Source organism: Ammospiza nelsoni, chromosome 4, assembly GCF_027579445.1.
Source record: "Ammospiza nelsoni isolate bAmmNel1 chromosome 4, bAmmNel1.pri, whole genome shotgun sequence".
NCBI lineage: Eukaryota > Metazoa > Chordata > Aves > Passeriformes > Passerellidae > Ammospiza > Ammospiza nelsoni.
The window spans coordinates 51218943-51243381 of record NC_080636.1 but is presented as its reverse complement, the minus strand read 5'-3'; the positions used below and the strand labels follow the sequence as shown (position 1 = coordinate 51243381).

The following is a 24439-nucleotide window of genomic DNA, read 5'->3' as shown; positions in this document are numbered from 1 at the left end:
CCTTCCCGTGGCTACCCCGCCCGCCTCCCGGATCTGCGCAGGCGCACGCGCGCACGCAGGCACGCACGGGAGCCGCGGTCGCCCGCCCTCCCCCGCCCGCCCGCCCGGCTGTGACACCGCCGCCGCCGCCGCGCCCCGCTCGCCCTGTGCTGCCCGCGCCGCGGGACGCGCCGCCCGAGGGACACGCTCGCCGCGCCCGGCTCCGCGCTGCTCCCGGCGGCGTGGGCGAAAACGCGCCCCGGCCCCGCGCCCCGAGACTTTTGTCCCTTAGGTGAGCGGCGTGGGGGGCGGGGGCAGGGTAGGCCCCGGCGCGGGCTGTGTTTGTGTGCGGGGCGGGGGCGGCCGTTCAGCGGCCCTGAGGGAGCGGCGCGTGAGGGGCTGAGGGCAGCGGCGGGAGCGGCGCGCGCCGGGCTGAGGGCAGCGGCGGGAACGGCGCTGGGGCGCTGAGGCGGGCAGCGCCCTGGGGCCCGGCTTTGCCCTTCGCTGCCCGCCCCGGCCGCGGGCTCCCGGCTCGGCTCGGAGCGGGGGGGAGGCGGCTTTTGTTCGCCGTCACCTTGGCGGCTCTTCCGCCTCGCCCCGGGCGGCGCGGGGAGGCCGGGGAAAAGCGCCCCCAAGCCCCGCGTTACGCGATGCTGGCTGTGATGTTGGGCCCTGCGGGCGCCGCTTCCTGTCTCATTTCATGGATCGATCCCTGTGCAGGGGCCTCCAGAGGTACGCGGGATTTGGCATAGGCAGGGTGCTGCTGCGCCGGCCTCGGTCGTGCTGCTGACGCTCCCTTAGCTCCCCACCCTCTGTTCCGCGGGCCCCTCAGTTCTACAAGTTAGCACAGCCGTGGCAACCTGGTTGTGAGGGCTGCCCCAGCTCTGCAGACCTCACCTTTCTGCGCTTCCCCTTTCCTCAGTCGTAACCCGGGCTGCTCTGTTTGCACATGGAGTGATATTGCAGAAGTTGTTGTGAGCTCCTTTTATTCTGCAGAGCTGGATACCTTGAGTAGATCTTTTCTGAGCTGCTCTCGTTTGTCACCTGAGTTGAGCTCTTTGGGTTCTCAGGCTTCTGCCGCCCACCTCGGAGGTCACCGCAGTTGCAGTGTGGGTGCCCAGCAGCATCTCCACAACAAATCTTTTAAATCCCTTGGGTAGCTGGGTGAGCCTGGATCTTGATCTTGGTTCCAGCGACCACTGCATAAGAGGAATATCACAGGAGGGAAGGAGAGCATATGACATTATTGTTAGTTTCAACCAGACAGTCTCAGTCAGTTGTATGGATGTTGTTTTTGTGGCCTTCCATGCTGGTTTGGCAGCTCCGAAGCCTTTCTGTGTGTTCTTCAGCTGAGTGCGCAAATGATCTGCATTTCTTCCTGCAGAAAGAAGTGTAAAGATGCCCAAGGTACTTGGGAAGAGTTGAGAAGTAGTGGAAGTTATATCGCTCTATACCCAAGTTCTGAATGTAACATGGCTCTGTTACTGTAGCACTGCAAGCGAGCATAGGATTTGTCAGCTTGGATTGGGAGCTGAGAAGTGGTTGCTGACAAACTGGTGTTGCTTTACTTCTGGCCTTGACTTCTCGTGCGGGAGGCATTTCTGCGTCCATTGTGGGTGTGGGTACAGGGCCATGCCTCCCCTAGAAAGCTTGTCATTCCTTCTTGTGAACCCTGGTTGCCTGGATGTCAGAAACATCATCTTGGTTTGCCTTTGGAAGTGTTCTTAGAATCGTCTGCTTGGCAGATGTGGGGTTGCTGTGTGAGATTATGATATGTATTTGGTGATTTTTTCATAAATCTTTTCTCTGAAAACTGGCTTTAACTGAAGAGAAAACCAAATGTCCATCAACCATGTAACTGCTGATGTCAATAGGAGTGTTTCTGAATGTAAAGGAATATGGAACTGAGGATTCAAATTCAGCATCTATTCTCATGCTTAAGGTTATTTCACAGCACTGAAAATACAGTGAGGAACCACCGTACCTTAAAGCACAGTGTTGCATTTGAGTCTTCTGCTGTGGTAGTTGTAGCGCTGGATGCCGCTGCTTTTGAGAGCGTTTAACAAATAAAGAATGTGTTGCAACTCAAGTAGCATGAGAAGATGGGTATGTCAGACTAATAGATGTATCTGATGAGACACTAGGAGAAAGGCACTGAAGCTGGTCTTGGGTGGTGACACAGAAGTGGAAAGGCTCCCCCAGAGCAGATCACTGTTGTTATTGCTCTTTGGGTGGGGCTTGGCCCTTTTGGGCCAATTTTGTGCAGCTAAATGGCCCAGAGGATGGTGCCCTGTGACAGCTGTGTGCCTAAGATACAGGGTGCTGTTAAACTCCTCCCAAAAGCCCAAGCACAAACCAAAACTAAAGCAGCCTCTGAGGAGAGCTTGCTTGGAGAGAGCTGCATGCTGTGCCTTCAGCTCAGCCAGTTCAGGATGCAGCACAGAGGCAAAGGAGATCATGAAGCAAAGGGACTCTGGTAGGTGACACAGGGCTCCTGGTCCTTGCTGCAGATGGAGGATGCTCTGGGTGCTGACTTGCAGAGCATGGCACAGGGGTGGTACTGGCAGTACTGGGGTGTGCTCTGGGACTTCTCATTGCCCTTGCAGGATATTTCCCGTGCAGTTTGTGCTGCTTTGCCTGTCCATGGACACCTGCCAGGGCAGTGTGTGGGATGCCCTGCCTTGGGCCTGCTGGGCCATGGGTTTGGAATTTCAGCTTTGTTCCAGGCGTGGCACCCATGGCTTCTCAGAGGTGCACTTATGGATTGCAGGAGCAAGCGCGCCCTGCATGGCATTGGATTTTGCTTGTCTGCTTGTAAGAAATGCAGATTGAAACTGCTGATCTGGGTTCAGGACAAACGTGTCCAGGATTGTGAAAGCTGCTATCCCCTTCCCTTCTGTTGTCCTTCAGCTCCAGAGGTGTGCCAGGTGGCACCGAGTCCCTTGTGGCTTTGCTTAGTGTGCCCGCTGTGTAGGGAACATCTTCCTGATTTGCAAGAACATTTTTCTCAAATTTATTTTCATTTTAAGTGGTGTATTCAAACCTGATTAACGACTTGGACAAGAGTTGCAAGCTTATAGATGTACAAACAAGCCATGCTGTTGCTGATATCTGTAAAATGATAGCTTGGTGTCTGTGTGCCTGTAGTTATGAACAAATTGATCTATGGATGACTAGTTCAGAAGATGAAGTTTGCTTGCCAATAAAACAAAATTTTGTTTGCTTATATATTTTTTTTAAAAACAACTGGTGAAGCCCAAAGCTCTCTGGCAAAGCTTAGAAGTTTCTCTTGATGGAGGTTATGTTCAAGTTGAGGTGATACTTTCTTCAGCTACTGTTAAAATTCAGTTCAGCTTTGTTCTGGTTTGTTTTCTGTTTCTTTTGCCCAAGTGCAAACTAATGGATGACGATTTGAGTTTGGTTTCTCCTTGTTTTTTTTTCATTCAGTTAAACAAGAGACAAACACAGCTTAATAAAGTTTTGTGTATAAAGCTGATTACAGGTTGAATGATTTTGCATGCTCTTGCTGGAGTGTGGACTTGAGAAGTGATTGTAGTTGATTCTCACGTGCTCCAACACAATTGTCTCTGTGTGGGCTGTACCTCATCCCGTCAGCCCTCAGCAGTTTCACCTTGTTGCAAAGGCTGATTCCTTGCTTTATTTGTCATGGCCATTGGAAGGTGTTAGGTGAATTTCAGTATTGTGCAGTTGTTCTTTGGAGGAAATTATCTTTTCTGCTTCTGTTTTTTGTTTATTTTTGCCTGCATATAGCAAATAATTCCTTTCTGTGCCAGATCTCTCATTGTTTTTGTTCTCCTGAAAGAAATCCTGCCTGTAGGCTGAAGTTATTGTTATAAACTTGAGTCACACCAGTTGAAGTGGCAAGGAGTGCTTCACTGGCGTGTGTGTGTGTGTTCTTTAGTTTTGGAATCAAGTTCCTCACCTCTGGGCCTTGGGAAGAAAGAGATTCCATGTTGCATTGTGCCTTTCAGCTCGTGAGTGTACTGCAAAATATTTTGTGTGGCTCCTGATTCTCCTTGGTTGAGGAAAGCACTGGAAATCCAGTGTGCCTTCCTGGTAACAGAGGAATCAGAAGTAGTGCCTGAGGTGGAAATGAAACCTTGTCCATGAGTTATTATGTCAGCTGGATGTAGGTAGGAGTGCCTGTGGCTGAGCAGCAGCTGCCTGGCTGTTCCTGGTACCCTGTCCAGGTGGCTTATGGTTTTTGGCCATTGTGCAGGGATTATTTTAACAGGACAGTTGTACCATAAGGGAGCCAGCAGATAAGTGTAATTGATTTCTGGTGGGTACCACCTCAGTGCTGGGATCTCAGACTAAGAACAGTATTTTGTTTCTGGCTAGTATGTACCTGAGTGCCTTGAGCCATAAGTTCTCATCTCTCAATGGCTGCTCAGGCTGATATAAGAGTGTGGCTCATGACATTCAGCTGAGAAGAGCACTCAGAGTCTTCTTTCTTAGTTTGTTGTTCACTGACTCTTGAGTGTGTGCTGGTGGAAACTGGAAGTGGAGCTTTTATAGTGTTGCTATCAATGGGACTTCCCTTGGTATCTGGCAATCCATGGACATACTGTTCCTTGTAAATCTGGCCTGTTTGAATTGCTGATGCTCATGCCCTGACTTTGGGCTTAAATTTCACTGGTGTGTTTACCTCCAAACCCTTTGGGCCTGCTAAGGCTGGGGTCCTTGACTTCAAGGAGGTGCTGTACTAACTGGGACATGTGGAGATTTTAATCTTTGGAAAGCCTGGTTTCATGGCACCCATGTTGCTAGCAAGGAGTACCTCTGATTTTATTTCACTGCCTTTTAATGACCTGGGAGACCCAAAGAGTTCGTTAAGGCTCTGCTATCCCTATTGAGATCTTTCAGGAAATAATGAGAGGAAATAACACTGAGACCAGTGAAGGATTGTACTGAGACATCCTCTAAAACTGAGTGATGGTGTCACGTGTGTCAAGCACCGTGGTGCTGTCACGTGAAATGTGGAAGAGGTGCTTGGTGAGCAAATAGGACAGCTTCCAATGAAGGCAAGATGCAGTGGGATACAGATCTCCTGTAGTGGAATGGCTTGTCACAGATTATTATGTTTTGTACCCTGAGACATTTTCAGTCTTCATTGAGGAATGCCAGAAATTTGTTAACAAGTATGCTTTGCTTCTTGCTATATTCATAAGAACGTGTGGTGGCCATCATCTGCTTTTCAACAGGTTCTTCAGAATGTCCTGATGAGGCTCCATCTTTGTGTATTCTCCCAGGTGCTCAGGGTGTAGATCCTGTCACCAATTTTGTGTTCATCATCTGCCTGTGAGACAAGGAACAAAAAAAAGGATACTCTCATCTGTAGAATGTGGGAGATGTCCTTGTTTTTTAAGGCTGGTTTCTAAGTAGAATTCTTAGAATTCATATTTTGCTTTCTTTCCTTTCCTCCTGCTTTGGAAAAAAAACAAACTCCAGTGTTTTGGTTAGTTCATTTCAGGGTGGTTTTTTATCTTTTCAAAGCACCTGTTCTGTAAGGGATTTGTATCCATGCACGTTGACATGTCTGTGTCTCATTAGCATAATTACTTCCTCTGGGGCTTCCTGTGAGGCAAAACTAATGCTGTGTTCCAGAGTTTTGGTGACTTATATCTAAGGGTTTGTTTAAAACCCCTGTATTATGGTAGGATTTTGGATAACCCTGTCATCTGGAGGTTCAAGACTTGTGTTTCAGGCCTTGCCTTGTGCATTACCTGCATGTTTTTGAGACTTGTTTCAGGTGTGATTCCTGACTAACTGTATTTGGGGCTGTTTCTTGGTATTGTCTTGTGGCTTGGATTACTGACTTGAGGTAATTTGGGTTGTCCATGAAGTGTAAACTATTGGAGCCAAGTATGTGGGCTTTTTTCTCCAGAGTTCAGTTATGATGCAGGATCTGACTTGTTCATGGCATTGTTCCTGTGTGTCTTCTGCCTTTATTAGAGGCCCTTCCTAAGCTGAGGTTCTTCTCCCAGTTTCACTTCATGTGCTTTATGTGCTGTCTGTCTGTAACTGCAAAGTCTTTTGTTTGGCCCTTGGTTCAGATTGATGGGTCAAGGTTATTTTGGTTAAAAGACAAAAATCTTACTCTAGGATTACCTCCCAAGTTGGAAACTTGGGTTTTTGACTTGGTCTTCTTTGCCTGTTTCCTTGCATACACAGTAATTTTTGGAGAGAGAAAGTAGATTAGGCATCTGTGTGAGAACTGGAGGGAATTTCGTGATCACAGACAGTGATAGTCTTAAGTGAGCTGGCAAAAGCAACATGTTGGGTACTGGCAAGCCATTAAAAAGTGTTTTAGAGTACTGAGGATTATTTTATGACATGGATGATCTGTAGGACAGTATGGATAAGTAGGAGCATAGCAGGTGGAAGCACGTGGCCCCCTGGAAGTCCTTTCCAACTTAGGAGATGCTATGACAAAAGTGAAATGCAGTTGGGTTGGACAACCAGTACCTAAGTCTTCGGTCATCTCTGGGGCACTGAGGTTTCCCTTCCCTGTCCTCATGGAGTGTGGGTCCAGCCCACATGGTTACTTCATATTGGTACTCTGGCTTCATCTCACAGATGTGACAGTAACCTTCTGAAGCAGAGCTACCAGCTGCCTTAAGTAAGTGTGTTCCTGTTTGCTTTGCAGGGCTGTTGAACTGGGCTTTGAAAACATTCATCAGCCAAAGGGATAAGTAAATGGTGCAGGAGATTTTAACAGGGTTTTTGTTTGTTCATTTCAGGGTGGTGAATAGACTGAAATTTTATTGTTTTTCCAAAAGAGGTGGGAGAAGCTGAATTGGTTGAGTATTTTCTAGTGAATTAAGGCCCTGTATGCATAACTGTTTCAATCCTAATATCACAATGTTCATCCTTTTATGGGGAAGTTGTGATTCATGGGGGTGCCTTCCAAGTAACATGAATGTTTTCGCTTCCAGCGTTTGACACTGAGTACCAAAGAAATGGTGATGGAGAAGCCAAGTCCCCTGCTCGTAGGGCGGGAGTTTGTGAGACAGTACTACACCCTGCTAAACAAAGCTCCTGACTTCTTGCACAGGTAACACTTGCACTCACCAAGTGATAATGTTTGGGAACAAAAGCGTGTCCTGATTGATGTGAATCACACATTTGTTTCTGAGGATGGGAGAAAAGAAACCTGGCTAACTTCTGGGCTGTTGGAAAACTCTTTCATCTTACTGCTAACTCCCTAGGCTCTAGAACCAAGTCAGATCATGTGGATGTGGGGCATGTTATCAGGTTATTTCTTCTGTGGAAAAGTGTGCTGCTTCTGAGGGGATAAAATGGTAATGTGGACAGGTGGCAGAAATGCCTGTGGAGGATGGATAGATACTCTTGAGCATTTGCCCTGGTGCTGCAGGTTTTACTCTCTGCTCAGGGACATTCTCTGTCCACTTGAGAGGTGGCACAAGTGTCACTCACAACAGCAGCTGTGGAATTTCTCTTAACTACCTCTGCAGAGAAGAGTCCAAGAGGTTTTGATTTGGTTTGGTTTAATCTTACTCAGTTCTGGAGCTGCTTGTGTGAAATGTTTTCTAGCCCCTTGCAGTCCCTGCCACCGCTGCCCCTTTCTTCTGTTCAGGCTCAGATATGGATATTTGCCTTTGTGTTTTTTGGCTGCACCTTTCTTCTGAGTTATATCCTCCAGGGAGGGCGTCCTATGCTTCCTCTTTATCTTGCTGTTAGTCTCAACAGCAGCTTGCTCTCTGCCACAGAAAGATTTGGGTTTCCCTGTGGTCCTGGTGCTTGATGTGCTCTTTGCAGCAGTGAGGGATTTAGGGCAACAAGTGCTATTGTTTCATCCTACTAAAAGCTTGAGAAGAGCACAGAGGATCCTGTTGCTGGTCATTATCTAAAGCTTGCACAGGCCTCAGAAGCAGCAGAGATCAGTTGGCCCTCTGAAGGGGTGTTACTCGATGTGGTGAAAGCCTGTTGCATTTCAGTTGAATTTGTAGGGCTTTTCTGGCCCCTTGACCAGAAGTCTTTAATTCCATTTAATTGGGGGCTCTGCCACCCAGAGACTTTGAGCAGTTCCTTAAAAACTAGTTGAAACTCTTGGTCCCCTGTGAAGGCCCTTGGTAAGAGCTGCTGACTTTCAGAGAGATTGCTGTGGCATTTAGAGGGAAATGTTTTAGAGGAAAGATGTTTTCCTATCTGCTTGTGCTCTGCTTCAGCTAAGTTTCTGTATTTCCTTGCTGTTAGGAAGTGCTGGACCATGCTCAAAGTCATGATTTTGTGGTTGGTACGAAAGAAAACAATCTAATATTTCCCAGAATCTTTCCTGGACATAGTCAAGGGAGTAAAAGTCTCGGGTTTTTATTTCCACAATAGTAGGACTAAAAAGAGTTTCTAAGTTCAGTAGAACAAACCATTGTTGCCACTCTTGTGTGACACTGAGTTCATCAAGGTACTTCATGACAGCTTTATTTCCTATAAGCCATACAAGGGTGGATAATAAAGGTGCATATTAGCATCGGTACCTCACGGCTACCACCCCAAGGCAAAGCATGCTCCTAAATAAAAACACAGGGTGATACAATGTTTCTTTCTATTAATATAAATGTACTGAAAATATAAAACATTTGTCACGTGCTTTATAAGCTGACAGTAATAATCCAAATCAAATCAGACAATTGTAGGCTCAAAATGTGGAAATGGAATGAAAGTGCCAAAGGATCTCTGAAATATCTGAAAAATACTGGGAGTGAGTGTACAGAGTTAAATGTCAAAGCCATTCTCTCAGTGCTGGCCAAGGATGTGCAGAGAAGAGCATTCGGAGGAGTGGCAGGAGGGTGGTACCTTGCAGGGCAAGGCAGGGGCTTCTGAGGGTGAGGAACCTTCCAGCCAAAGTGGCCACCTTCCTTAAAGGAAGCAAGCCAAAGGTTGAGGTTGATGTAAGAGTTTGCAGCTACACCTGTTAAGTTTATTTGTTCTGGAGCCTCTTGAATCTGTGAAATTTGTGAAGTACTGAGCTCTACAACTTTTGGCTAAAATTCTTTTTGGATTTGGTTCTATCTTTTCACTTCTGTGATTTTTACATCTCTTTGCTTGCAGGTTTTATGGCAGGAATTCTTCTTATGTTCATGGAGGACTGGATGCCAGTGGGAAACCACAAGAAGCAGTGTACGGTCAAGCTGTGAGTATTAAAATTTGTCCTGTAATCCTTGTTAATGTTCAGAATAAACAAGGTTTTTTCTTCACCAGTGACTTTGACTTTCTTGCCTGGTGAGTAATGGATTGTGATACTGTTTCTTGTTCAGAGACAGATAGGAATTTGTTAGCTTGAGGCATTTTGTTTGCTTATTTCTGCCTTCAGTGGCAGTTGTCTTTGATTCTTCAGCTTTGCATCTGGGCTACAGAATACACCTTTAGGATGGGAAACAAAATTGAGATGTCCTGATAGATTTGGGCTACAAATGTATCTTGTTTCAGTTAGCAGTAGTTCCTCAGGAAAGGACTGATCTTTGCGAGTTTCATTCATTCTTGTGTGAGCAGAGTTTTGTTGAAGTGGAACATAACTATGTGAAGAAATGGTTTGACTACTCTGATAAATAGTTGAATCCTAGTGAAAAAGTTCAGATTTGAAGTTGAGAGAGCTCAGGAAGACTGTTCTCAGTGAAAGACACTTGTTGATTCCTGTATGTATGTTTTGAGCCTCAGAGGAGTGCTCTTTTGGGGTTAGTTGAGACTCAGCGAGGTAGAAGGTGTAAAGCTCTGTACAAAATTCAGTGCAGCTGAACTGTGTCTGTCTGTTTGTAGGAGATCCACAAGAAGGTGATGTCCCTGCAGTTCAGTGAGTGCCACACCAAGATCCGTCACGTGGATGCCCACGCCACTCTGAGCGATGGCGTGGTCGTGCAGGTCATGGGAGAGCTGTCCAACAACGGGCAGCCCATGAGGAAGTTCATGCAGACTTTTGTGCTTGCTCCAGAAGTAAGGATATGTGAGATTGTGTCACACTTCAGATAATGGTGGAAAAATCTGACCTCACCTGTAGCTACCATTTGTCATACTGGGACAGAAAATAGGATAGGCTTTAAAAATAAATAGGATCTGTATCTAAAAAAAATAGGATCTGGCTTTCAAACTTGGTCTGGAGAGTACCATTAAATGTGTCACAGTGTGTGAGTGCAGAGAAACTAGTGTATTGGACCCATCCTGAGCTGTTTTATTTCCTTGGACTTGAAATGTTACAGCAGTAATACAAAGAAAATTGAAGCTTGCATTTGGGAGCTGCCATTGGCACAAATAATTTCTTTGAAAAACAAGATTCAGCTCTGTAGATCAAATCTCTGCTGTAGTGGTGTAGTTTCATGTCTAATGGCAAAGGGGAGTATGGGATGCACAAGTTACTGCTCACATTTAGCTCTTGGTGAGAGCAAAGCTGTGCACAGGTAGAAGGTGTCTTGTGTTCTTTCTGCTTCTTTCCCCCTGCTGCATCACGAACTAATGTGTGGTTGGAGAGTAATGTTTTAGGTTCATGTTGAATTTCTTCATTGTTTCCCTGCACAGTGCTGTAAGAGTATGGCCACCCTGTGGAAGTTCAGTGTTTTCATTGCAAAGTTTTTGTAGTAGAGACAATTGAAATTCCTCAATAAAATTCAGGGGCTGTACACTTAGTTAAAATCTATGATTGCTGTGACTTAGCAGAATTAGCAGATTTTATTCTGCTTCAGACTTCCTTTTTCAGTTGGGCAGAAGCTATTGTTCAATTGTGTGCCTAGAGAAAAAGAAAACAGCTCAGAAAATAACTTCAGTGACATAGTCCTATTGCATAATGTCAGTGTGTACCCCAAAACTTAGGTCTGTGGTCCGTCCTTGGGTTGTCTGCTGATACTCCATGTATGCTAACCACTGCATGTTCCTCTTTTACAGGGATCTGTTCCAAACAAGTTCTATGTCCATAATGATATCTTCAGATATGAAGATGAAGTATTTGGGGATTCAGAAGGAGAACTTGATGAAGGTGAGAAGGACTCGTGTGTAGGGTTTGTGTCATTCTTGTTCCTCTCTCTGTGTGCAGAGCTGCCAGAAGTGTTTGTGGAGATGTTGGAATGCAAACTGTGTTGCCTGCTGTGGAGCACAGAGGTGGTGTTACTGAAGTTCTGTGGTCCAAAATGTTCTGGAAAATGAAGTCCTGTAGTAGTGCTGTGTTCCCTGAAGGGCTGAACTGGCTCACAGAGGGTGAGGCTTGACAGAGAATCGAAGCAGTGAGCAGCAGGACTTCTGCTGCCATAGCTGCAGCAGGCACACTTGTGTTCTGTGGTCAGTCAAATTTGTGTGCAATTTGAAGAAAAGTCTTTACTGGTTTTCAGGTATGACACATACTTCATTTTCATGTCATCCTCCCACTCAGTAATTCATTGCTACTTTAGGGCTGAAATGGACCCGAGTTGGGCTTTTTCCCCTCTGTTCAATGAGACACAGCAAATTACAGTGTAGCCAGAACATGTGTACAGGTATTCACTGGGTGGTTTCTCGAGTTTGTTCATCTCATTTCTGTGGAACAAAGCATTTTAGGCAATCATCCTTGTATTTGAGCTTCATCTTCTTAGTCTGAGGCACTGAGATTTATGAGGTAATAGTGCAATTTTTCTCTTTCACTGCCACCATATGAAAAGCACCTGCTGATTTAAAAGAGCCCCAAACCTCTTCCCTGAACTTCCTAGCAGTAATATGCCTCTGGCTTCCTCTTTTTGTGTAAATCATAAACAGCCCAGCCTCTTGACTGAGAGGCAGCCTCTTCCATTCTTTTTTTGCAGCTCACTTTACCATGTTTTGTTGGTGAAGCTTTATTTTGATTGCTGCTAACTTAATATGCTTTTATTTTACTGCGGCTTGTGTATGCATGTGGAGATCCATAAGAGATGACAGGTTGGTTTTTTTGTGTCAGAATCTGAGGAAGAGGTGGAAGAAGAGCAGGAGGAAAGACAACCATCACCTGAACCTGTGCAAGAGAATGCAAGCAGTACTTATTATGAAAACCATCCTGTAACGTAAGAAGTCCTTTTTATTATATGAAGTTGCTTTCTTAATAAAAACCACAGACAGAATTGCTTTGGCTTTAGGTTTTGTATGTGATTTAACTGGTTGTTTAGGAAAATTCACTTAGCTTGATAGGGATCTGTGTTAACATTACATCATTTTGAGACATTCCTTCTTTATTGAAGAGAAGAAATGGGGTATTCTTTAATGTTTGTTAGTTATTTTCACTTCTGGTCTCAAAAGTGAGATGAAAAGGGAGCCACCCCCATGTATGTACAAACTTAATGGAATCTTTGTAATCCAGACTTGGAAGAGAAGGTTTGGTATGATGTGACTTAGGTCACAGGTACGTTAACAAAAGGATGGTTGATGAAACACAGGCTAGTTTGGGTTGGAAGGGACCTTAAAGGTCATCTAGTCCAACTCCTTGCACTGAGCAGGGATATTTTGATATGTTACTCAGATTTGGGGATCACTTGGAGCTGAGAGAAGGATGTACTTTTTGAAAGCCTGCTGTTCATCTTTCTTGGAAAAATAGGTCTTTGTCCTGAGTGTGTGCAAATCTAAGCCAGATCAAAGAAAAAAATGTATTTATGGTTTTGTAAGAAAAATACAACCAAATAACTGCCCACAAATACAAAGAAACAAACAAAACCAAACCCTGTGCTTTTTATGAAACATAGGAGTGGTGTAAGGACGGCCAGATCTGACTTTCTGGTTCCCCTATTAAAAAAACATGTATGGCATCACTAGACAATACCTGCTGAGTGCATCAGTGGTAATACTAAACACAAGTCATTTAATGCTTCTCATGAGAAATATGATGGAAAAGTGGTGGGATTCTGGCAGGGGTTTGCTCAGGATAATGCAGTAAGTTTTGGGTGCCTGAGAGCACAAAGTCAGGTCTTGTTTTGGGGTTACTGTGTCATTTGGAAAGGGGCTGTAAAGGCATTGATCATCATAGAGTCACTTGGGCAGTGGTGGCCTGCAGCTGGAGCTGCATAGACAGAGGTGATTGGAGATAAGATAGCATTCTGGGTGGCTGGAGAGAGGAGATGTTCAGATCCCCTACCTTTCAACCACGCAGAGCACAGAAGTTGTTGCATATGATTTTCTGTAAATGGGACTCACAGCTGCTTTGGTAAGGAAGCTGTGTAGCATTTTGGTAAAGGAACAGTAGGTTTCATTCCAGAATTGGCTTTGTTTATGTGTGTAGCTTAATCGTCCATTGGTCCTCACTGTGTTCTTTTAGAAGCAGTGGTGCTTGAGTTGAGCACCTCTTCTCCAGGGTTAAAAGGCTGTGTGATTCTCTGCAGAGAACTGTAGAAATGTCTTTGCTTCAGTGGAAGTAAAATTTGGTTTTGTACCCAGCAGGGGAGTACAGCTTCACTTCCCACTGTATTGTATACGTACAGACCCCGTTGTAGCAAATGGAGACACAGCGATCTTTTTCATAGCAGGGCTGTTGCTATAGCACAGCTTACATAATGTGACAAAATGCAAAGCAATTGATAAGCTCATCAAATGCCTTTGGCTATTGTAGCAATGGGATAGAGGAGGCACTGGAAGAATCTTCTCATGAACCTGAGCCAGAATTGGAATCTGAAACAAAAGCTGAGGAGCTGAAAGCTGAAGTGGAAGAAAAGACCCTTGAGGAACTAGAAGAGAAATCTCCATCTCCACCTCCTGTAGAACCTGTTTCACTACCGCAAGAACCACCAAAGGTTAGTTACAGGTCACATCTGTGCTACTAAGTGCAGATGAAAACTGGATGGGCCTTTAAACTTTGCCTTTTTGGGTGCCTAAACTGATACCTCTCTTTAGTGTCATGCTGTATGAACAACTGGGCTTGACCTTTGAACTTGTAAAAATGTGAAGTTTCACTAAAATAGAAATGTTATTTTTAAGTGCTGCTCATCACCTATGGTAGATGTTAAGCTCTTCTTGTAAAGTGTGTGTGTGGGTATATGCATGTGTAGACATTTTTAATTGTGCAGTTAACATGTTAAGAAAACACTTGTGGCTACCACTGCCAAAAATCTCATACAATGGGAACCGCTGCTCTTTCCTTGAAAATACATGGAACACACTGATGCTTGTGGAATTGCTGCAGCCTAGGTTCAAAACCAATGTGGGGGCACTGAGTGTCTCCTGGAGGCAGAATGCCTAATCTTAGAAACCAGAGTGCACACGGTGCATCCTTTGGTCTCTGGTGTGGTTAACCCTGCGGGCTTGCAGAGTGCTGGTATCAGCCAGGGAGAGCTGGAGACAGGTCATTTTCTAGCTCCAGCATGTCTCCCATATTTTTTTCCAGTCCTTTTTCTCTTCTCCATTTTTGATTGTAACTTCAGGCATCCGCTCCCTTTCTTCATGCAAAAGACACTGAACACTACAGGGTTTTCAGCCCTAGGTTTGGTTACATGATGGAAAGCAGTTGTCTGGGAGTGCTGAGGGCACTGGGCTCACTCAAGTAGCGATGGTGGGCACGGTACACACTTGTTCCATGCCATTGGAATCCACAGACAGCTGGGACTGCAGACCCTTCTGTACCTCCATTGTATGCTTGCACAACCATTATTTAATAGTCAGATATGAACCAAAAGTGTGTTTTTAGCAGCCAAGTTTCCCTGTAGGAATGTCAGTGGTTTGCCGTGATTAGTAGCCTAGGTTTGTTGCATTTCCTGCAGGCTTTCTCTTGGGCTTCAGTGACCAGTAAAAACCTGCCTCCTAGTGGTACTGTTTCTTCCTCTGGAATTCCACCCCATGTTAAAGCACCAGTCTCACAGGTAACCCATCTGTGAACACCTTGGATTGTCTCATTACTTCTGCAAACTGCTTCAGTTTTTTAAATTAACAGATCAACTTGTTTGACTTAAATTGCACAAATTAATTGTGTGTTAAATGTTAATGCACTCACCTCCTTGTCACAAGTAAAGCCACGAACGTGTAACTGGTGGAACTTTGGGTGATGGTAATGTTAAAATCTGGCCTTGTGGAAACAGGAAATCACTCTTAACTTAATGTAACTTAATGGCTTGGTTTAAAGGGGAAACACCAATTCCCAACAAAATGTTATTTTTCTGAAGTGCGTTTGAAAAGGGCATTGGTGGAAGTGGCCCAGCAGTAAAAAGAGAGTGCATCATTTCTGAGGTGCAAGATTGCCTTGTAAGGCTAACATCCACAGGACTATGCTGGATTTCATTATCCATGAATAATCAGCTTATCACAGAACCCTGTACCAACTTATGACTGTGTGAGGAATGGAAGGATTCTCATTTCCTTGCCTGGACAATGCTATCTTCCCATTCCTAGGTTGACTGGGTGAGGAGGGAAAAGAGGAGAGCGAGTTTGACCCAGTGGCAACTCATGTCCTGCTCATGCCAAGGTGGTGTGAGACCTTCTGAGACTCTCAATTCAGCTTCCTCCATCTGTATGAAAGTGCTCAAACCAGAAAATATGTCCTTGACCCCGTGCATTGACAGGGTGTGCTGGAGTGCTGTATCTTGAGTTGCTCCTGTTCACCCTTTGTGTGAGGCTGCAATTTTCAGTAGAATAGCTGTGTTGCTGCAGCTGTTCCTCTGGTTTCTTCTCAATTTTGTGGTAACAGAGATCTCTGTCTAGGACTAGCCTTCATGCTTTAAATGCATGTTAAAAAGGAAACAGGGAAGAAAAAGAGAAAAATGTAAGAAAATTAACCAAAAAAACCCAACACCCTATGTGGTGTTGCTTCTGGTCTGCTGGGACTATCAAGGACATCAAATAAAGGCTATGGAATGATTTGGGAAGTCTGCTGTCTTCAACAGCTTTGAATACCTAGGTGGTATTTAACCTGTAAAAACTGGGTTTTCTAGTGCAGGATAGATTTTCCTTACAAAAAGCCAAAATTGGTTTTAATTTATTTGCCACAGAAAAGGTGGATGATTGTAATGTGGCTGCAAAAATAATTTCAAGTGATCTGTCCAAGAGAGCAGGAGATAGTTTATAGATGTCCCCTTAAACTCCTCTGTGTTGCCTCTGTTGCTTGTTGGGCTTTGTGCCTTTTGATTTCTCTGTCTTTGACTTTGTGTTTTAAGTAATGGTGTGTGGAAGTTTCTGAACAATACTGACATGGCAGGAATTTCAGCTCTTCTGTAGCTGGAATTAGTCAGTTCTGAGCTCCTTTTCTTGAAAATATTTTAGACACAGTGTGTAGAAGTCGGGTAGAAAAGGCACCTGAACAAGGAGTTGCAAATCAGTAGCAGCTTTTTCCTATTTTCAGGGATCCATTAGTGCCAGACACTGTGCATGTAAACAAGGACAGAAGATGCCCTGGTGGGTGGGTGAGTGGCTCCTTTGAGATGCTGTTGTAGCTGGTGTCAGTGGTGTTACAGAGAAATAACTGCTCTGCTCACTCTTTTCTCTGCATCACTCCAGTTTCCCCCCCCTCTGCACTATTAAGTTAAAAATACAGCCCCTGTAGTGTTAACTCCTCAAAGGACTGCACATGGGCTGTTCTGGATACAAACTGTTTCAGGGCTGTTTCCTTACAGCTGTGGAGTAAAACAGGTCAGCATTTCTTGCTCTTTTTCTAATTGTAGATTATTAGAAATCAGCCTGCCTGCATTGATAAACTAGAACTTTTCCTTATAGCATTTTCAGTTACTTTTACTTCCCATTTTTATTACTGCATTGTTTGTCATAGAGCTGCAGAGGGGCAGGGGTAGGCAGGGCCTGATTCTTGTCTTTTGGGGAGAGTCCCTTCCCCTCCCCATGTGAGCTCCTGAAGAGAAGAGACAAAGCCACCTTTCTTTAATGGCTGTCAAAGCTCTGCTAGGCTGAAGTTTGTGGCATTCTTGGCTCCTGTGGTAATTGGGGTTTCTTGAACTCCTTACTCAGTGTCCTTCCATCCACTCTGCTTGCTGGGACATGCTGGAAGATGTAAGTTGCAACGAGCTGCTGCTTGGGCTGCAAATGGTAGCCCTGATCTTGTGGTGCTGCCAGTTGTGGCAGTGTTTTGGGGAGCAGAGTTCTGTGCAAGGGCTTTCCTCTTGAGGCACTGAGGCAGCCTTTTTCTGTGGAAAAGGATGGGACTCCTTAGAAAACAACCAGAGAGATCAGCTGTTTGTGTGCTGGCTGAGAAGATCAGTGGCACACAAAGCAGGCAGGTTCAAGGTTGCTGTTATACTTGGGATTTAACAGCAGGACATCAGTGACTTAGCAGGAGTTTAAGCCTGATAGCCATGAGTATCCAAGAAATGGGGCTCTGAAGGTATCAAGTTTTGCTCTTGAGGTGTAATTTATGATGTCCTCAGGATATATAAGTGAAAGATGGCGGAGGAGCTCCAGTAACTCTCAAAATAGAAGGGAGCAAGATTTAACAGAAAGACTGATTTTCCAAGCTTGTTCTTAAAAAGTGATCCTAGAAGTGTTGTAAGGACAGACTAATGCCTACCTGCATGGAGCACAAGTGACAGGAGGGCTAAGACATTTGTTGGGTGTGTAACACTTGCATGTTGCATGTGAAATCCAGGTTTTTTTCCCCTGGGAAGTGCTCTATCTGGAGCTGCCAGCTGTCCTGAGTCCTTAAAGGAAAATAAGGGAGGTGTTTAATATAAACTACTTCTCCCCAGCAGTCTGGGCCTATAGCTGTTCACCTTGTGTTTAATCTTACTTGCAGGCTACTTGTGTATTTTTGTGCTCCTGAGGATAATTTTGTTTTTTGAGATAAGAACCCAGCAAACCAGCAGCTGCTTAACTGTTGTACAGAAATGGAATTTAAAAAATGTTGGGAATTGCTTCAGTGACCAGTAGTCTGCATAGAAACATTTTTATTGTTCTGTCTATTTTTCATAAAGTAAATTTTTAGCTTGCAAAAAATGGGAATGGGTGTTCTAGTACCTGATTATGAAGGGTGTACTTTGAGCATCATGGTCCTGACATCAGGAAAGGTGAATCAGGTCCTAAGAGGTAGTCTGTAGAAACTAATTTCAGGAAATACTTCCAGGGGCTTTTGTTCTCCTCCTTCTTTTTGGTAGTTTTCATACAGCTGTTCTGCACTGGAGGGAAATAATTCCTTGGGGACTTAGACAGAACTTTGATATGTCTGTCTCTTTGTGTTCATCTTGGACTACTTCCTAATCCATGAAGTTTGAGCTTGGCTTGAGGAAGCTTAATGCCCTCTACAATTTAAGTCAGGCTGAGGGATTTGTGAATAATGGAACATTGGGGTCTCAATGCCCTGTCAAACATTCCCCTTAGCCGTGTTTTGGGGAGATGCTCTGATTGAGAGATGTTTGCTTTGCACCTTTTAACAGTGATAAATGAACACTGCAGTCCTGGATTGGTACAGAGGAATTTAGACAGGTGAAAAAAACACTCCCAAACACATTGACACCGATGTCTATCTTCCAGAGTTTGTTTTGTGCATGCCACTTACCCATGTCTTGTGTTGTGGGGGTTTTTGTGAGTTTGGGGTTTTTGTTGTTTTTTTTTTTTACCAGCTCAGTGTTAAATAATGCACATTCTCCTCTTTTAGCCAAGAGTGGAAACTAAACCTGAAGCTCAGTCTCAGCCTCCTCGCGTTCGTGAGCAGCGTCCCAGGGAAAGACCGGGCTTTCCACCACGAGGACCTCGGCCAGGTAACGTGGATGAGCTTGTGTGACTGCTTGGGAAGAGTGAAGGAGAGGTGTCTGCTGAGGCCTTGTGTGTACCTGTGTCTGCCTGGCTGATCGTGAACTGCCTGTGCCTGCTGCCTTCAGCCAGAAATGAGGGAGCATGATTTGGAGTCCAGGCTGGCTGGAGGGAATATGCTTGTTGCTGCCCCTAGATGTGTTCATTCAGGTTTACACACATCTTTTAACCTCAGTGGTTTTACCTTCCTCTTTGTGTTGATGGTAGGAAGGGGAGACATGGAGCAGAACGAGTCGGATAATCGTCGGATAATTCGCTATCCAGACAGCCACCAGCTCTTTGTTGGGAACTTGCCACACGATATTGATGAGAGTGAACTGAAAGAGTTCTTCATGAGTAAGTAGTGATTCCAGCTGCGGGGACTAGGATGGAAAGCTGGGTTAAAAAGTCAGGTAACACTGATTTGGACTACATGGGTAAGCTGTGACATAGAGCCACACTACAGATGTCTGGAACAAGCAGAGGGTAGAGCTGGCACTGTGAGTTTTCATAAAGTGTCTCTTCCCTTGTGTTTCTCCAGGCTTTGGAAATGTGGTAGAACTTCGCATAAATACTAAGGGAGTGGGAGGAAAACTGCCTAATTTTGGTTTCGTGGTGTTTGACGATTCTGAGCCGGTCCAGCGAATTTTAGTTGCAAAAGTAAGTATTGGCGTTGGGTACTGAGTATCCCCTTCCAGGGATGGACCAAAAGGCCTAAACCTAAACAAGTATTCTGGGCCATCCTAGTTTGCATTACTATTGGCTCTGGCATTCAAAAACAGCTCAAAGAAAAACAGTTTTGGCATAGCCATTCTGTCAGGAATGCTGTGTAGCTTTAAAAGCTTTGCCAGTGTTCCTCAAACTGCACCATGTAGAATTTGGTGTTTTTACCTCTACACAAGTGCTCCATACAGAGCTCAGAACTTACTTTTAGAGAACCTTTAGCTGAAATTGGAACAGGTAACCTTTCAAAGAGCATCACATGGATCTCTGAATTCTGCACCCTGGGGTTGAGAGGAGGGAGCAGGGTTACTTGCAGTTTTGCTTTGAGGAGCTGGAGGGGAGAAAGCAGCGGTTTTCATTTCCATGGTGTGGGAGTGAGACCTAGTAGAGCAATTCTTCAGGAACTTGGACCCTGAAGTGGAAAGACTAAAGCTGGCAGTGAAGAGGCTAAAGACAACGCTGCTTCTGCTTGAGACTAGCACTTTAATTCTTTGGCTGCCTGAGTGAATGTAAGAATGGCATTCCACAGGGCTAAGGCTGCATGCTGCAGGGAACCCCGAATGGGTCGTGTTTGAGTTGGGCATGCACATGCAGGAGGGCTGGTGCCCACAGCCAGTGCAGAGCGTTCATGTGCCTTGCATGGAAGGGGCTTAGTGCCATGGTGACTAACGTGTGCCTGACCGCTTTTCCCCACAAGCCCATAATGTTCCGCGGGGAGGTGCGCCTGAACGTGGAAGAGAAAAAAACCAGAGCCGCTCGCGAGCGGGAGACGCGCGGCGGCGACGAGCGCAGGGATCTCCGCCGCAATGAGAGAGGCCCGGGGGGGCCCCGCGGGATAGTGGGCGGCGGCATGATGCGGGACCGGGACGGAAGAGGACCTCCTCCACGGGGTGGCATGGCACAGAAACTTGGCTCTGGACGAGGAACCGGGCAGATGGAAGGCCGTTTCACTGGACAGCGTCGCTGAAAGTCTCCACTGTGGGCAGACAGTCGTGGCAGTGGTACATTACCCATCGTGTTTGCATTCTTGTTAATTTTTTTTTTTAGCTTTGGAATGTGACACAGCCCTTCTGATCATTTCTTAGATGTGAAAACATCCTTTGGTTTCCAGTTTAAATTGAGGTGGACATTTTTTCCCCAGTTTCACAACAGGAATCACACTCTTAATTTATAAATGTATACGTGGAGAATTGAAGACTAAAAAATAAAGAAAAAAGAAAAAGAAACAAAAGAAAAGAAAAGACCAGTTAACTATCTGCAACAGAATTTGAACTAAAGGACATGCCCAGTAGAATTCAGGTCCTTTCAGTCAAAAACCCTCTGCTGCACATTTTGTGTAAGTGTTACCGTTTCTGCCTACTACTGTTGGAAACACAAATAGTGCAATTTGTGCAATTGGAGAAGCTTGCCTTTTTTTTTTCCTTCTTAGAACACTCGGCTCCAAACAAACTCGTGTTTACGCACTCATCAAAATGCACTAATGGGTCCTCTGAACTCATTTATACTGACAGCTGCAGGAGGCATCGGAGGGAAAACCTTCATCCTCTTACTCAGAATAGCTTGGGGAACGATGCGGGCATCTGCTCTGCTTGCTGTGACCAACCTCTGTACACACACAAACCTTAATAAGACTACACCTTTGTTCCAGAAGGAGTCCAGTTAGCTGTAACCAGAACCCAGAGTTTCCAAGTCGTAGCCCTGAGTATGCAACAAGTTTGATAGCTCACATCAGATTTTTCTATCTGCCCCTCTTCAGTGCAGGGATGGCTGCTCAACACACTCCTCCTTCCCCTTCCCCCTTCGAGAAGCGTTGTACAGTGAAACTTGTCTTGACTGTATTTGAGTTCTCTGGTAATGTAATAAGCATGATGGTGCCTTCTATGAATACATCATTCCAGTCTTGCTGGTGATTTTGTACAGTATAGTGTATGAAGTACTGTGCTGCAAAGCCAAGCGGCTGCAAAGCATTTAAATAATTGGAAAATTGTATTTAAAAAATTGCAGTATCTTTCAATGAGTAAACGTTGCTAAAATGATCATCCACCTTGCTCTTCAATTAACAAGTTTGCCTGGTTTTTTTGCAGTGGGGGGGAAGGGAGGATGAAGGCATCCAAGTTGTCTTTCAGGTTGTCTCTTTTCTTTAATCAGTGTCAGAGTTAAAGCAAGTGGAGTTCTAATCTCTCTTGGACCTGAATTTCAGAAGTCAGTTGAGAATGGTGGACGCTTCTGGCCAGCTCATAATGGGTAGACCTAAGCATCCTTTGTGAGGGTGAGCTTATCAAACGGGGATACTGCAATTTTCAGAGAACTAAACAGCAGCTCTTACGTTCTTGCATTTTCCAGTTGCACTTTTTTAAAAACTTGTACTCATTTTGCACGTAACTCTCAGCTGATGTTGATGCTGACGTGGCTCTGGCCCTATGGATAGAAAGGAGGCTCATGTGCAGTGTGACCGGTGGGTTCTCTGTGGAGAGGTGTGGGTGGTTGATGTCCCACGTTGCCACAAGCCGCCGCTGCAGCAGGCAGTGCGGGCAGGCCCAGTGCGGCCCCTGTGCTGAGCCATGGCTCCGGGCTCAGAGCAATCGCGTGTCTGTGCGTGCGGCCAGGCAAAGGTGGCACCGCCAACAGCTGCTGCTGAACGTGGAAGGCTTCAAGCTAAAGAAGAGAGGCAATTTCAGCAAAAGCAGGGAGGACATCCTGGCAGTCTGGCTCTGGATTATGCAATAATTTGCTGGTTTGGAGTAATGTGGAGGATTTTGCTCATTTTTTCTGATATGCTAGGCAAGGGGAAGTGGCTTCTGTGTCTGTTCTCTCCCAGACTTGAGGTCTTCTGTGTTCCATGGTAAGTCTTGCACTATTTTCATACACTTTCCTTTCTGGGACACATTTCTAGCAATTGGCATTTTCATATTTCAGTTTTTTTGTTGAAGGTCTTGCCATTTCAGCTGTTACCTGGAAATCTGTAGTACTTGAACTGCTTGCCACACAACTCCACTCCTTAGGTTTGAAGCCCTCGGACAAATTGCTGTCATCAGTTAGCAATTTGCCACCAGTGTGGTTTGTGTAGCCTGGAGGTTCTTTTTTCCTTTTGTAATGCTGTGGTGTTCTGCTGCCACCTAATTCATTTGTATGGCAAATGGCACTGGAAATAATTGACAACAGAAACGGAGTAGTAAAAAGAGCTCCTGAGCCATTCTGCTTTTTGGCTTGCTTCTTGTTTGAGTGACACGAACCATTGGAACATCATCCAGAGAAGTTTACATGGTGATAGCTCACCTGCTGTACTGTGGACTCTTACGTGTTCTTGACCCTCTCAATAGTAAATGTACCTCTTAGAGCAAAGGAAGGGATTCACTGACCATAAATGTTAGTCGCTGATTTGTGAATGGTGGGAGTATTTTGTCATTACGGTTCTACTTCAACAAACTTGGCTGACCATCTTGACTTTAGTAGGTATTCGAGACAGTGGATTACCATCTTTATTGCTGTAACTTGTCGAGCATTATATGCTACTAGATTCTAGTTTCATTGTTGCAGGTGGAAAGTATTTTTACTTTTAAGTTTCCATTCTGAATGTGTTTTGACTAAACATGCCAATAAACTACTGATGTCTGCAGCATTTATCCATGTCCCTAATTCTCTTGCATGCAGGTGGCTGTAGAGCCCTGGCACCCCTCACTCACAGAAAAGATTGTAAGAGCATCGTTGCTGACCTGGCCGGGGACAGTGGCAAGCTGCAGCAGCCCAGCACCGTGTGCTTTCAAGTGTTTGACTTCTGTGGTTTCTTTCACCTTGGGGGGTGTGTGTGTGTGGCCCAGGGAGGCTGTGAGCTCCTCTGGGACTCCTCCCAGACGTGTCCCAGCCAGGATTCCTCCACACCCTGCCAGGCTGCAGCATCTGGCTGCAGGATACAGCTTAAACGGTTATTGCAGTGGTGCTGGGAGGAATGTGAGCTGAGCTGTCTTTAAAAAAACAGACTAGAGTTGCTTACTCTCCACTGTAGTGTCATTGAGTTTTGATGGTGCAGAAGTGATTGCCCCCAATTTCCTGGTTTTTTACTTCTTGTGTTTGTTGGCAGTTACCCAAAAAGCTTGGTAAAAGGGTTATTTTTGCACTGTTCATAGATAAGGTGTGGCTGAATCATGGAATCTCTGAAGTTCCTGGTAGTTGCTGTTGGCTGTGTCTTGTTGAGGGCATGTCTTGCCTGTAATATTTCCTGATGAAAGGCAGTTAGGAAGTGACTGAAAAGTAATACAGTCTTGTGAGCTGGAATGCTGGAATGAAAAACCTGGATCCTGTAGAAGTCCCAGAGTCGCCAAAAACTCAGAGGAGCACTCTCCACAGCTACAAGATGTGCTGATCTCCAGAGATCTCCAGAGCCAGCAATGAGGGCCTGCAGCTTTCAGACCTTGGTGCCTTGAGTTGTGAGATAAATTGTGCTAGTTCATGTTATCTGGGGCTGAGGGCAAGGGCAGGAGATAATGGTGTCTCAAACTCCACAGGGTCATCCAGGACCTGCTTTCGTGCCACGAAGTCTTGTGTATTTCAGATTGTTCAAGAGCACCTTCCATCAGCATCGGAGCTGGCGTGACGGCCTTAGTGCAGGTAAGAGAGAAAATGCCAGGCCAGCTGAGGGATGTCACACAGCAGTGACCTGCTGGGTGCTGCACAGGCCTCTGTCACTCTGTCACACAGCAGTGACCTGCTGGGTGCTGCACAGGCCTCACCCATTCCCTGGCAGTGCCCACGCTCTGGTACATTTACAAAGCCCAGTGCTTGCACAGCAGCCTTTGCAGTACAGTGACTGCTGGGCTTTTACATGTCATGGAGAACTCCAGCTTGGAATGGTGATTTTTTGGACATGGTAAAGGAAGATAACAGGCTGCCTGATAATCCTTGGGAAAGCCATTGATGTCTGCTTAAAGCTTGGCTTCTTGCAAGGAGAAGAAAAGCAGATTAGGAAGTCATTTTCCCTTTGGCTTGTGCTCTGCCTGCTGTTCCCCGGGCCTGAGCTGAAAGGAGACATCTTGGTAACAGTGGTGCAGCGCTTGCTGTTCCCTGAGAA

General features: G+C 45.4%; 1 protein-coding gene across 3 annotated transcripts; it reads left to right on the top strand.

The window, feature by feature from the left end:
- Window positions 1-69: 69 nt before the first annotated feature.
- G3BP2 (G3BP stress granule assembly factor 2) lies at window positions 70-22997 on the top strand. 3 transcript variants are annotated; one of them, XM_059469949.1, is made up of 12 exons: window positions 70-271; window positions 6939-7057; window positions 9073-9154; window positions 9778-9951; window positions 10894-10984; window positions 11912-12014; window positions 13547-13727; window positions 14691-14789; window positions 18518-18620; window positions 18880-19008; window positions 19193-19311; window positions 20072-22997. In XM_059469949.1, exons 2-12 carry the CDS (start codon window positions 6963-6965, stop codon window positions 20339-20341), a joined length of 1446 nt encoding a protein of 481 aa, XP_059325932.1. In that variant the 5' UTR covers window positions 70-271; window positions 6939-6962; the 3' UTR covers window positions 20342-22997. The 3 variants fall into 3 exon arrangements, with proteins under 3 accessions (XP_059325932.1, XP_059325934.1, XP_059325933.1); XM_059469951.1 differs by lacking the exon at window positions 9778-9951; XM_059469950.1 differs by lacking the exon at window positions 14691-14789.
- The last annotated feature ends 1442 nt before the right edge of the window (window positions 22998-24439 follow it).

What these genes read in the sequence shown, in the direction of transcription:
- G3BP2 (XM_059469949.1), top strand. Translation starts at nt 6,963, where the DNA reads ATGGTGATGGAGAAGCCAAGTCCCCTGCTCGTAGGGCGGGAGTTTGTG. An exon ending in TACCGCAAGAACCACCAAAG is followed by an intron (nt 13,728 to 14,690) that starts GTTAGTTACAGG and finishes CATTTCCTGCAG; the next exon opens with GCTTTCTCTTGGGCTTCAGT. An exon ending in ACTGAAAGAGTTCTTCATGA is followed by an intron (nt 19,009 to 19,192) that starts GTAAGTAGTGAT and finishes GTGTTTCTCCAG; the next exon opens with GCTTTGGAAATGTGGTAGAA.